This window comes from Cyprinodon tularosa, unplaced genomic scaffold, assembly GCF_016077235.1.
Source record: "Cyprinodon tularosa strain WSP-4 unplaced genomic scaffold, ASM1607723v1 ctg236, whole genome shotgun sequence".
Taxonomy (NCBI): Eukaryota; Metazoa; Chordata; class Actinopteri; order Cyprinodontiformes; family Cyprinodontidae; genus Cyprinodon; species Cyprinodon tularosa.
Genome location: NW_024038883.1, coordinates 855,191 through 869,710, shown reverse-complemented (window position 1 = coordinate 869,710; position 14,520 = coordinate 855,191). Strand labels below are relative to the sequence as shown.

The 14,520-nt window shown below is 45.5% G+C and overlaps 1 protein-coding gene across 15 annotated transcripts in view; it reads left to right on the top strand.

The window, feature by feature from the left end:
- The window catches only part of LOC119784895 (transcription factor 4-like), a 292,976-nt gene that overhangs the window by 267,669 nt on the left and 10,787 nt on the right, over positions 1-14,520 (top strand). For all 15 annotated transcript variants that reach the window (XM_038287164.1, XM_038287162.1, XM_038287169.1 and 12 more), the window contains 2 exons: positions 2,284-2,363; positions 2,622-2,828. In XM_038287164.1, coding sequence (XP_038143092.1) covers positions 2,284-2,363; positions 2,622-2,828 — 287 coding nt within the window. The remainder of the gene's footprint in view (positions 1-2,283; positions 2,364-2,621; positions 2,829-14,520) is intronic.

Here is a 14,520-nt window from a genome sequence, read left to right as displayed (position 1 = left end):
AGGTCCTGGTCCGTCAGGTCCTAATCCTTCAGGTCCTGGTCCGTCAGGTCCTGGTCCGTCAGGTCCTGGCCCGTCAGGTCCTGGTCCGTCAGGTCCTAATCCTTCAGGTCCTGGTCCGTCAGGTCCTGGTCCGTCAGGTCCTGGTCCGTCAGGTCCTGGCCCGTCAGGTCCTGGTCCGTCAGGTCCTAATCCTTCAGGTCCTGGTCCGACAGGTCCTGGTCCGTCAGGTCCTGGCCCGTCAGGTCCTGGTCCGTCAGGTCCTGGTCCGTCAGGTCCTGGCCCGTCAGGTCCTGGTCCGTCAGGTCCTAATCCTTCAGGTCCTGGTCCGTCAGGTCCTGGTCCGTCAGGTCCTGGCCCGTCAGGTCCTGGTCCGTCAGGTCCTGGTCCGTCAGGTCCTGGCCCGTCAGGTCCTGGTCCGTCAGGTCCTAATCCTTCAGGTCCTGGTCCGTCAGGTCCTGGCCCGTCAGGTCCTGGTCCGTCAGGTCCTAATCCTTCAGGTCCTGGTCCGTCAGGTCCTGGCCCGTCAGGTCCTGGTCCGTCAGGTCCTAATCCTTCAGGTCCTGGTCCGTCAGGTCCTGGTCCGTCAGGTCCTGGTCCGTCAGGTCCTGGCCCGTCAGGTCCTGGTCCGTCAGGTCCTAATCCTTCAGGTCCTGGTCCGACAGGTCCTGGTCCGTCAGGTCCTGGCCCGTCAGGTCCTGGTCAGTCAGGTCCTGGTCCGTCAGGTCCTGGCCCGTCAGGTCCTGGTCCGTCAGGTCCTAATCCTTCAGGTCCTGGTCCGTCAGGTCCTGGTCCGTCAGGTCCTGGCCCGTCAGGTCCTGGTCCGTCAGGTCCTGGTCCGTCAGGTCCTGGCCCGTCAGGTCCTGGTCCGTCAGGTCCTAATCCTTCAGGTCCTGGTCCGTCAGGTCCTGGTCCGTCAGGTCCTGGTCCGTCAGGTCCTGGCCCGTCAGGTCCTGGTCCGTCAGGTCCTAATCCTTCAGGTCCTGGTCCGTCAGGTCCTGGCCCGTCAGGTCCTGGTCCGTCAGGTCCTGGTCCGTCAGGTCCTGGCCCGTCAGGTCCTGGTCCGTCAGGTCCTAATCCTTCAGGTCCTGGTCCGTCAGGTCCTAATCCTTCAGGTCCTGGTCCGTCAGGTCCTGGCCCGTCAGGTCCTGGTCCGTCAGGTCCTAATCCTTCAGGTCCTGGTCCGTCAGGTCCTGGTCCGTCAGGTCCTGGCCCGTCAGGTCCTGGTCCGTCAGGTCCTAATCCTTCAGGTCCTGGTCCGTCAGGTCCTAATCCTTCAGGTCCTGGTCCGTCAGGTCCTGGCCCGTCAGGTCCTGGTCCGTCAGGTCCTAATCCTTCAGGTCCTGGTCCGTCAGGTCCTGGTCCGTCAGGTCCTGGCCCGTCAGGTCCTGGTCCGTCAGGTCCTAATCCGTCAGGTCCTGGTCCGTCAGGTCCTAATCCTTCAGGTCCTGGTCCGTCAGGTCCTGGTCCGTCAGGTCCTGGTCCGTCAGGTCCTGGTCCGTCAGGTCCTAATCCTTCAGGTCCTGGTCCGTCAGGTCCTGGTCCGTCAGGTCCTGGCCCGTCAGGTCCTGGTCCGTCAGGTCCTAATCCTTCAGGTCCTGGTCCGTCAGGTCCTGGCCCGTCAGGTCCTGGTCCGTCAGGTCCTAATCCTTCAGGTCCTGGTCCGTCAGGTCCTAGTCAATCAGGTCCTGATCTGTCAGGTCCTGGTCCGTCAGGTCCTGGTCCGTCAGGTCCTGATCCGTCAGGTCCTAATCCTTCAGGTCCTGGTCCGTCAGGTCCTAGTCAATCAGGTCCTGATCTGTCAGGTCCTGGTCCGTCAGGTCCTGATCTGTCAGGTCCTAATCCTTCAGGTCCTGGTCCGTCAGGTCCCAGTCAATCAGGTCCTGGTCTTTAGGGTCTCATCAGGTTTCGGTACATTTCTTTAAGTTGAAGAAAGAAATGTCACCAACAGTAAAAAAAACTAAAGATAAAAAAATCTTAAATCTTTTTAAAATTCTAAAACGACCATCTTCAACTTCAGCGCCCACGCCCCCTCTAGGGGCCACGCCCCCCCTAGCACCCACGCCCCCCCTAGCACCCACGCCCCCCCTAGCACCCACGCCCCCTCTAGGGGCCACGCCCCCTCTAGGGGCCACGCCCCCTCGTTGGGAACCTCTAGGTGAGGCTGATGTTGAAACAGTTGAAATCAGCCTAGAAAACGGTTCATCTCCTCCTGCTTGTGCTTTGAGCTCTCCTTGTTCTCCACTTCCTGTCCTGATGATGTCATTTCCTGTGCTCTCCTTCCAGCTGCCAGTTCAGCCGTCTGGTCGAGGAACGGAGGACAGGGAGCATCATCGCCAAACTATGAGGCTCCTCTGCATTCGCTGGTGAGCAGAAACACGGCAGGCCTTCCTCAGCGGTTAGATGTTCCTCAGCGGTTCTTTAGATCCAGTCAGAGGAACCTTCCAGAAGGACCGTCTCCATGTCCCTTCCCTCCATCCTGAGCTCTGCTGATTGGTCGATCAGGTCTTCTGTCCAGGGAGACGTCAGCAGAGCATCAGGAGCCAAACGACAGCTTCCTGTCTGTAGCCATCATGGCCGCTCTCTGTAACCTCAGGGTCTATGTCCTCTACTTCCTGTTTCAGCAAAGTCGCATTGAGGACCGCCTGGAGCGTCTGGACGATGCCATCCACGTGCTGCGGAGCCACGCCGTAGGGCCGTCCACGGGGATGACGGGCGGTCACGGCGACATGCACGGTCTGATCGGAGCCGCACACACGCACAACGGCGCCATGGGTGGACTGGCGAGCGGCTACGGGACGGGACTGCTGTCCAACAGACACTCACTGATGGTAGGCGCTGTATGATGATGTCACTGCTGGGTCAGAAGGACCGGTTCAGCTCCGGTTCCTCTGCTGATGGCATTTTATTAAGATAGTTTCATCTGATGTTTTTAACCAACATTTTATCAAACTGGTTTCCTATAATAAAACACGACTTCAGCTCCAGAGAAGCTAAATAAACATTATTTCAGTTCTTCTTTAGTTTCAGGTAGACATGAATTAATTTATCTGGTATGAAGTGAAACGTTTTGAGGCGCTGGAGCTCAGCAGTGAATATTTTCCACATTCAGGCCATAGAACAATAAACAGCTGCAGGCTGTGAGGAGACATGGAGGCAGGCTGGACAGCGGGCATGTCGGCACGCCTCAGGGCGCCGCTCCGCTTCAGCTTAGAGGGTTTGACCTTTTAGAGAAGTGCTGAAAGATTTAAGGAACTGCAGAACAAGTCCATCATCATCATCGTGTCATTGATGGCTGCACCAGAAACCAGACTGGTTTAAACTGGATTAATCTCAGGATGTGTCAGGGCGGCAGGGAGGCAGAGGTGAGTTTCTTGATGATTTAATGAACTGTTAACAGACAGCTGAGGCAGGAATCCAAAAATCAAATGTGAAAAAAAGGCAAACAAACCAGAAACCATGGAGACATCAGAGGAAAAACAATCACGACGAGGCAGACTCAGCGAGACGGAGATGGAGGAAGATAGACGAGGAACCAGCACTGAGGAACGGCACAGAGAGAGTATTTATGGGAGACTGAAACAAAGACAGGACTAACGAGCAGATTGGGAGCAGGTGTGAACAGAGCACACAGGAAAGGAAGCTAGGGAAAAAGGAGAACACAAGAGGGCAGCAGAGGGCAACAAATAAAAACCTGAAAACTGAAAAATAACCAGAAAACACGACAAAATAAGAATGAAACCACTAAAACTAGAAAACATGGAGCAAAGGAAAACTGAAAACTCAAAAGAAAACAGAACCAGAACTGTGACAGGATGCGAAGCAGAAAGCGGATCAGAGGATGGACAGTGAGGATATGATGACATCACTGTGATCGCAATATATCGATGATGATGATAATGATTGTAACCCACCCAGGTTTTCCTCACAGCTCTCTTATCCTCGTTTCTGGAACTATGGAACTGAAAAAGACCTGGATAATAAATCCATGAATCATTTTGGTCTGAACCGAACAGAACCGTCCAGCAGAGGCTGACCCAGGGTTTCCACAGGTCTTTAAAAGTCAACCAACGAGTCATTTTTAAATTAGATTAAGTATTAATTGGTATTAAAATTAATTAAATGTGAAGATTGTGTCATTTAAAATGCTTTATTTAAAAAAAAAATGTTAATAAAAAACATTTCAGTGAGATATAATATATCGCAATATATTTGCGAGGAACTGCTTCTATCATATGGAGGATAAAAAGTGCCAAAATTAAATAAATAAATACAGCATTAAATAAATAATTAAATGGGGAATTAAATAAATAAATGTGTCATTCATTAATTAAAACCACGTTGCTAATATAAAGTGCCAAAATTAAATCAATAAATACAGCGATAAACAATTAATTAAATGTGTAATTCATTAAATAAATAAGGAATTAAATATGTAAATGTGTCATTAATTTAATAAAATACATCATCATTTTATTAAAAAAAATATATATAATTAGTTCAGTGTGCATTTAATTATTTCATGGTCCTGTGTCGCAGTGCATCGAAACCATTCAAAGAATCTGTCAAACTCACTCATCAAAGTTAGGGGGCGGTTACCTAACACCTGATTGGTCACCCTGAACATTAAGGCGAAGCAAATCGATTACAGAGACTCAATTTGCGTTAACCCCGCCCCCTAACTTTGATGACCAAGGTTTTTGCCGTGTTTTATATATATATATATATATATATATATATATATATATATACTTTCAGAGCTCTGCAGTCCTCAGTTAAGGTCAGAGGTCATGATTGAATGAGACCGGGCAGAGGTCGAAGGTCAGAACCACTGCTGACCCAGAAGAACTCTGAGGTCTGTCAGACAGCCAGGCACGGTGGTGGTAGTATGATGGTGTGGGGCTGGATGAGCGGCTGGATCAGAGCCCTGAATGCTGGTAAAGAGTGAAGGTGACCCTGACCTGATGGCGAATCGGAGCGGAGGCGTCTGACGGGGAACACCTCACTGCTGAGGAGGTCGTGTATATTTTCAGCGTAAACAGGAAGTGTGGGAGGAGGACGGATGTTTAAAAAAAGTGACGCCATTGTGTTTTTTGTTTTCCCCTTTTCCTCTTGCTGGTGTTTTGATCTGGTTTTTAACTCTTTTCCTGCCTGCTGTTTTACAGGCTTTCACTTTTCCCTCCACACGTTTACATCTGATTCCTGTTTTGATCTTCCTTCTCCATCGGCTTTTAGATTTAGACAAACTTTTATTGTCGTTTTGTACACAGCGTAAACAAAAGGAAACTTTGTTTACTAACAGCTTTCATGACATTTCCATTCCATAACGTGATCAGATGTAAAACACTGGGAGAAAAAGGCATTGATATGGGAGTTCAGAGCGTTAGATTTTCACACACACACACGGCCGTCTGCAGTTTGGCAGCGTTCGGGCCGAGACGCTTGCAGGCTGAGATCATAACTCTGGGAAAACAGGTGGTGGGCCGATGTGGGGCTGCGTTCACAACTCTGAGTGCATCACAAACACAGAAGCAGATGCATGTGTCTGAACAATCAGCGGCGTTTCAGTTCGAGGTTCCTGCTGGACCCTGAGAGCTAAGAGGATGTGGTGACCTAACATGTTTGGATCCAGGTCTGTTTTCTGCTTCACTCGAGTCTTAAAATCTTCATGAAAACCCAGAGATCCAAACTAGAAAATGTAATTAACCCCTAAGATTTAGACAGAGTTCACCAACTTCCTGTTTCTCCTGTTTCTCAATTCACTAGAACACGAGTACGGACTCGTGTTTTCACCAAGTCTGTTCTTGACTAGAACCCAGGAAAGTCTGGACTCGGGGAGAACAGGAGCAGAATAAATCTGGGTCAAATGGAACTGAAGCGTACTGATGACATCACCACATTCAAAGCTAGTCTGGAGCCGCATTTCACCTCCTGTTATTAATAGTCTCTAGATTATAATAAATTATGACTTTTTTCATTTAGTGGAGGAATAATAATGAAAGTTTTAAATAAATATAACAATCAAACCTCCATCAGAGCCAGCGGTCCTTCACACGCAGCTACGCAGAGAGAGGGCCGCCGCAGATGGGCTAACGCTAGCCTTGGCCGCCGCAGATGGGCTAACGCTAGCCTTGGCCGCCGCAGACGGGCTAACGCTAGCCTTGGCCGCCGCAGATGGGCTAACGCTAGCCTTGGCCGCCGCAGACGGGCTAACGTTAGCCTTGGCCGCTGCAGACGGGTTAACGTTAGCCCTGGATGCGGTTAGCCTCTGAGCTCCGCTGGTTGCCACGGTCCTCTCAACATCAGAACTTTTTTTAAATTCCGCACTTAATCAGTAAATGTTCTATATAGTTAAGCTTAAAGTATATTTTTCTCGCCTCAGATTATCTTAAAACTTACTTTTATTGAACAACGCCAACAGAAAAGAGAACTTTTAACTTAATCCTCTGAGCTCTGTGAGCGCTAACCTGGAAGCTGCTGCTGCCGCAGTGCATGCTAGGTAAAGAGGGAGGGGCCAGAACGACATCCGGGGACAGTACGTTTTCTCGGCAGTCGTCTATAAGGAGGTCAGGATGTTTTAGCATCATAGCATCATCTGTTATAACCCAATGAGTCGTTGCTAATTGCAGAGTAGTTCTGCCATCCATAGCAGTTAGCATGCTACGTTAGCTTTACAGCACAGTAACTTTGCTAGAATAAACGGCTGATCTTCAGAGATTCAGCTGATGTTTTTAGGAAGAGTGGATTTCAAACGATGCTAAAACAAAATGCATGTTTCTGAGGCAGCAGATTTTTCTGGGTTTTTTAATCACTAACCAAATAATAGCAAAGATGAACCCACTTCATGGCGTGCAGTAGAATGTGTTTTTTATCAAGTGGGAAGCGTGTGACCGTTGGAGGCCATGGCGGCTTTAAACCAGGTCAGAATGGCTGTTTGGGCCTAAAGTCCTGCTGCTTGCTTTACTGTTTAAAAGGAAACTCTGAGAAAGGTTAAATGAAGGCTCTCTTTCCACTAAGCTGTGTCACAGTAACAGAGATGCCTCATAATCTGCATTAACCCCCCCTTTACTAAATGCATCCTATAAGCTGATAAAAGTTGGATTTACTCCAGTGTCTGTGGTTGGACTGGTGAACGATACACAGACATGTCAGGTTGGAACTAATCCCGGATGAGTAACATCTTATGGAAGCTTCCAGAGAGGGGGGGGGGGGGGGCTCTGAACGCTCCCGCGTTACGATGGGAGCGTCTGAACGTCCAACAGTTAAAGGAAACAGTCTGGGAGGTTTTCTGTTTTCCTCATGTTTTAATTTAGATTTCCGACTAAATTAGTTTGATTCTCAGAAGGATTTAATCCAGGAATATTTCATAGGGTGTCCATCTTGGTTTGTCACATCTTTGTGAGGCGTAGGGGGGGTCTGGGGGAAATGGAAAAGGTTGAAATTTAGACTCTGAAATGCTATTTCCTGCGGAAGCAGCCGCTTTAGACGCAAAAAGCTTCTGGTTGATCACAGCTAATATAGCAAAGCTGCTTTCTGGCATCGAACTCATGAGCAGCAGAAGCATCAGCTGGACTCACTTTACTGGACGGCTGACCTAAATGAGGATCAGTGCTAGCGGTCTGAACGTAGCATTATTCATTAAAGTAAACCAATCCATTAGCTGCCATTGTTCCAGGCAAAGACAGGATAGAGTAGCTCCGCCCACCGCGCATCAGAACCACTTTATCACCGCGCAGCTGGAGCAGCAGAGATGCTGCAGCCGCTTCAGAACTAAACTGGTACAATGGCAGAAAACTGTACAAGTTAATAAAGTGTTTCAGAGGAGTGATCATAGCGCTCTGCATCAGCAGCGCTACGTCTGACTCCCTGCCAGCTCCCAGATCAGCTTCTCTCATTGGTTGATGCGGCGCGTCCAGCGGCTGCTGCTTCTAAAGCGCGTCACGCGCCTCTGATGCGCAGGTCATGAGGCGCTGCGGCAGCCGCTGTGGACGACGCAGGACCGTCTGATGCGGCTTGATGGGCGCCGACCATCGACTTTGCATGGAAACCTGCTGCTTCTGCAGCGTGCCGTCTGAACCTAGCTTAAGACTTTTATTAGTTTTATAACTAATGGTAACAGTGTTGAATTTAACTTTGTTTAATCTTAAAAAACTATTTAATTTGGTATGTGATGAGCAACAAGTTGGGGCAGCACCGAGACCAAACACAAAAAGAATAATTGTCTGGATGAAACTTAATTTTTTTTTTTTAAATACCAACAGGCCATCATGAAAATTAGCTTACATGAAACAAAACTAACGAGTTTATTTTTAAAATGTAAGAAGTAGAAGGAAAAAGTTGAAATGTTTTTTATTCAGGTGAGAAATGTTAATTCTTTAACAGATCCCCTTTTTGTTGATTAAAATGATCTGATTAATTAAAACATGTATCTGTAATATTATATATAATTTATTTTAATAGAAGTAGGTCTGGGAAGTTTATTAAGCGTATTACCGCCCCTTTAGGGGGCGGTAATACGCTTAAAGAGGGAAAGAGAGAGATGCAGCTAACTCAGAGATTCACGCCTGCAGATAGAAGTTAGCGCTTTGAACAAAGGTTACGTTAAAGTCCTGCAAAAATCTGGAAATGCTTCCGAGATCCGGAAAAATCCTGAATCCTCTAAAACATTTATAGGATTTTATTTTTCCTGCGTTTTATCGTCATTCCACTGCAACAAGTACGGAGCAACGAAATGCGCTCTGCACTTAACCCATCCCATCGGGTAGCAGTTAAGGGTCTGGCTCAGGGACCCAGAGGAGTGGCAGGCTGTGGGAGTGGGAATCGAACTCAGAACCGCTCTAACCACTAACCCCCCCATATGATTGTGGTTAATTAAATAATATTAATATTAATATACAATCAGATATTGTTTTAAAACAATCACCATTTTAGTTTTTAACCCTAAATGTTAATATTTAACTCCAGATGTTTCCAGATGTTTCTAACTTCCACCTTTATTTCCCGTCTATGTGGAATAAATCAAACTGCTGTGAATTTAAAGACCGTAGAATCTTTGTCGGCGCCGGCAGGTTCTGGTTCCACCGGCTGCTGGAAGCTTCCTCATGAACACCGTCATTTTCCATGTTGCTCCTTTTTCCTCCTCCTCCTCCTCCTTTAGCAGAAATTAAATGTTTGATGAGGAGCAGCAGTCTGTCTGTCCTCTCAGAGCGGCGCAGTGGAAAATGTTGCGGCGTTTTTCCTCCAGTGGGCGTCCCGCCTCGGTCTGCTGTGTTTTAACAGGTGCTTTCTGTCAGAGGTTCAGCACAGAGGAGCGGCTTTATGGCCGTGTTTGGATACAGGCAGGCTGCTGCTGACCGCCTTATTTATACGCTCAGCCTCTCATGTGTGTCTCTGCTCAGAGGATGCATGAAAAACTGAATTCTGCTTCATCTGCTCTGCATTTTTCACACTAAGACGTTTCAGCTTCAACTCAATTTTAAAGGAAAAGTTTGGTGATCAAGGAATAACCAATAGATCATTATTTATACCTAAAACTAAAACGTTTGCTGTGATTTAATAAATATAGTGTTAATCAGTCTGGGAGCGGCCATTTTTGCCCAAATCTAGTAGCCCCTCCCTCCTGCCATCTCTGGTGACGTCACGGTGCGGTAAGCCTAGCGCCATTCTCCCCACTTTCCAAGCTAAATCAATGGGAACTACTAGACACATCTGCAATCAACAACAATTATTGAAGATTTCCAGAGGACTTCACCCAGCCCACCAGCAAAGTCGATCGATGCAGAGAAAAACTTGTTTAAATTTAGTCTGACATCACATAAAAAACATTTATTCAATAGAAAAACATTACATAATAGTAACGATTTATTAACTGCCTTTTTCTGCCTCTGTCTTTATTTACAGAGTTATTAAGAATAAAATAAAAGACTTTTACTTTAAAACCAGCACCACTCGGGAGAATTCGGAAATGCAACCGTTGGAACAGCCGCTTTCCTACGACTTTAGCATAGATGCTTCCTTCCTCTCAAACCACCTGTCTTCTTTGTCCTAAAAATGAACATTCTGCTCCTCCAAAGAATGTCCTTTGTCCATCAGGTGTAGATGTAGCGCAGAGTCTTGTCCAGAGGAGGGCGCTCTTCTGTGCTGGGCCATGCGTCTGTGGAGAGGTTGTTTGGTTTCTCCAATATAAAGATCAGATCATTGACCTGCAGACACTCTGCTCAGATTAGGTCTTTAGGAGGAACTAGTCTCTGTTTCCTGGTCTGTTTGGTTTGAAATGTTCTGGGATTTAGAGTTTGGAGAAAATCCTCTGGAGTTTTTCAGAGCCTCCAGCATCATCTGGGATGGAGATGTTTTAGCGTTTAATCTTCTCACCGTTATTTTCTGCTGCTCATCTTTTGGATTTGCTGATTTGACAAACTGATTCTTATGGAAAGTAAGCTTGTATGCCCATTTCTCCTGGTGCACGCTCTCTCGCACGCGTTTGATAGGCGTTCCCTGGAGCGGCTACAGGGTTGGGCGTGTTCATCTTTTAAAGCATGTTTTAAAAAAAATACGCAAAAATCCTCCATTATATCTTTAATGTTTGTGGTAAAAACTGCAAGAACCAGAATATAAAATCCAATATCTTTCATCTGCAGGTTTTCTAGTTAATTTGCGTTTTTATAAACTGTTCCTCCATAGTTCATAAAATGTTTTAGTGCAGCGATCAGAGCTGCTCTCTGTTCCTTCTACATAATGATCCTGCTGGATCAGCTTTTCTGATTGGTTGACGCTCCGGCGTCCAGCGGGAAAAGTTACGTTTGCTAAAGTTCGGCGATGGCGTCTCTGAAGGCGGCGCTGGACGCGTGATGGCGTCCCTTATAGAATCTGCCTGTAGACCAGAACCATGGCGCCCAGAAGGCGGCCGGTGTGAAAGCAGCATGGTGGTGTCACAGAATAAAACGTCCCCCAGAAACGATTGCTGGTCTTGTTTCTCTGCTTTGGGTTATTTTAGGTCAGCAGCCTCCCGTTCCTTTGGTTGACCTCTGACCTTTAGATGTCCTGACTGGGCTCCTGGGTGATTCTGGTAGATCTGCTGCTGGGGGAAGGTCGGCCTACTTCGTGCTGTCAGACGTCTCCTATTTTGGGCCCTTATAGTGAAACCTGTGTATAATCGCTGGCAGCTCTTCTTTCCTAATAAACTCCTGGATGTCAGAGACGGCGTTCCCAGATGGGAAGGATGGGATTTAGGGAATTCTCAGGGTTTAGGATTGATTCCCTTTGGAACTCAGACTGGTATTAAGACCTTTTCTAGGCCGTTATTGGAGTTAAAGACGGAACAGTTAAAACTGGTTTCATGGTGGCGATAATGAAACAAAAAGGCTTTTCTTTAGGAATCCTTCGGATTCATGGATCCATTCAGATATTTTTAAATGTAGCTTTAGATCAACGATTCTCTGTTTTCTCCTCCGTCGGTTCGACTCATGGCTGAAAGAAACATCGGGAAAAGCCTGGTTGGTGTTTGAGGTTGGCGAGCGACGCTCAGCGCGACTTTCCCAGCTTGATCCGACGGATGGGAGCTGCTGAGGAAGCAGGAAGAGTTAATAACCTTCGTTTACCTCGGATCGCCTCGCCTCTGCTCTGCTGCTCTCTCCTTCTGTTTGTTCATGAAGATAATCAGAAGCGACCGTCGGCGATATGCGGCTAATATGAGCTGAAATATTCCATCTACAGAGTTGGCGGAAGGTTGGCGTTCTGAGCGGCGTCCCGCAGCAGACGTGTCCGTTACCGTTTACAGCCGCCTGATGAATCTGTCTGAGGAGGCGGGTCGTCCCCCGACTCTCCTTCGTCTTCCTCCGTTCTCCTTCCTCTCAGACACGTGCCCCTCCCACCCATCAGCAGGATCACACATGACAGCCGCCGCCGCCGCCGCTCCCCCATATTTATCATCATCAGTTCCTCCTGCAGATAAACTTCATTAGATCAGAAAAAACTGTAAAAAACAGAAAAATCTAACATTTAATAAGAGATTATTGATTGAGAGGGAATATAATCACAGATGCTGACCAGGTGTTTATCAGAATAACCTGCTAATTTCACCTTTAACAGATTAATGAGAGAAAATAGATTCAAGATTATGAAAGCTTTATTGAAACAGGAAAGAAGTCACCACTGAGATTAAATAATCTAACCCCCCCCCCACTTTAATTATTTCACAGTGAACCTTTTTCAGTCGATCCGTTTCCAGGAGCTCTGATGATTTTCCCTGAGGTGTAAAACTTGATACCAAACAGTTTAGGAGCTGATTAATTAATTATTATTGATATTCAGACTGAGATTATTCTTCAACTATAAGTTCTTTAAACTTTACCTTCTAAATGTTCAAAAATAATCTCAGAAAAAAGAAAAAGCTCAATTAAATTTCTCTTTCTGCTCATCGGAGGATTTTCACTGATTCAGGCTTCAGTTTGAAGCAGAAATGAAGCAAAGCGACTCGATTCTATTAGCAGCAGAAAAAAGGTCGATTTATGAAGAGAAAATTAGATTAATTGGGTGATGATGATGATGATGTCCAGTGGATGTAGGCTCTGTTTATGTTGGTTCTTTCACAGCAGGAGGATCTAAAAGTCAGGATTTTCTTTTTAAATCTGTTAGATCCGGTCAGGGCTGAAATATTTTGACATAAATAAAAATTGCGATTATTTTCAACCAAAATTGTGATTTTATTGCGATTTTCTTTTGCATGAGGAACAATCATGAGGATGTTCTACTCCAGGTTTTTAGTTTTTCCATAACTTTGAAAGCCTGTTTGTCCAGAACGCAGCGCTGCAGGACTTTACTGTAACGTGAAAAAGTTTTTATTCCACTATAAAGCATAGATCTATGTCCTAGCTCTGTGCCCACTTTAATCCCATTACTGCCACCTAAGGGCGAAATTTAGTGTCTAACTGTCGCTAAATGTATTGGAACTAGAAATGGAGCCTCTGAATCCGTGTACGGTTCCTTCTTTGGTTTTTTCGTTTCAAAACAAAAACGAAAAAACAAAACAAGCATGTGGATTTTTGTTTTTGCGTTTTTAAAACGAAATTAGAAAAACGGCATTTGCAAAAATGAAAAAAGGGAACGTTTTGGGATTTTTTTAACTGCAATGGTTAAACCAAAGACAAACTTTTATTTTGTTGTTAATTCAACGGACCTTATGGCAGAACCAGGAATGAAGACCTGAACTCCCAACACAGAACTTTTTTAATTACCAGTAGGTGGCGGTAATGTACGCCTTCAATTTCTTGCTAACCGCCATTACAATCCACAAGAAGAAGAACTTTTTCAGTTAGAACTACCAAAATGGAAACATTTGGCTCTGTTCGAAAACCTAGACTGGATCCTCCAAGGACGCGGTCTATGTACCTGGACTGGATCCTTGGAAGTCCTTGAAAATAAGGAGACCGGAAGAGTTCTGGCTGTAAACTCGAACAGGTCCACCCTTCGGCGGGTTTTACCGCCGTATGCTCTGTTGCTTAGCAACCATGAAAGTTGACACACAAAGCAGGAAAAGTATGAATACCGAAGTTTTCAAAAATTTTCATTTAGGTGGCAAAACAAAACTCAAACGCTGTTGTTTTTCTATTTATTCGATTTTTCATTTTTTCGATTTAGGTTTTAAAAACGGAAAAACAGAAAAACCACATGCTTGTTTTTTTTTTTCGCTTTGTTTTGAAACGAAAAAAACAAAGAACGAACCATAGACGGATTCCGAACAGATTTTTCTAAATTGCAATTACCGTATTTTCCGGACTATAAGCCACTATTTTTTTTGCCACGCTTTGAACCATGCAGCTTTTCTGTGGATTTTTCCTAACAGCCAGAGGTCAAAGTTGGAAATAAAAAAATAAGATGCTAATTTTAATTTAGCACAACAACATGCTAGCAGCAGGTTAGATATAGAACAATTTACATGTTTTGACATTTAATTGCTGCATTAAAGCTGCTGAAACAATGAAGAGACTGAGCTGAACTCCTGCAGAGCTGAAATAAAGAGCTGATGAAGCTCCATCTTTCATTAGAAGCTCTTACTGCTGCGAGCTAACAAGCTAACAGTAGCTAGCATTTTTCTTCCTCACTACTCCAGGGGCTATATGTAGAGCTCCCCCTACAGGTTGGTGGAAGACATTTCAGTAGATATCAGCAACTTATAGCCCGGTGTGGCTTTTATATATATATATATATATATGTGTTTCCTTTTTTTTTAATGTAGTGGGCGTGGCTTAAAGTGAGGCTCACTCTATAGTCCAGAAAATACGGTATGTTGCAAATGCAATGAATCGCCCAGCCCGTTTCTAGAATAGAAAATTATTTTAATGCTCAATAAGTTGGAAATATTGGGATTAACAACAGCAGCAAAATGATTTAAATTATTAAACGTTAGATGATTTGCACAAAAATGCAATTTTAAAGCATATAAAAACAATAATAAAATACTGCAGATTAAGGTTTTAACATAAAAAATGTGCAGTTATTAAAAATGTACCAAATGTTCTGCTGGTG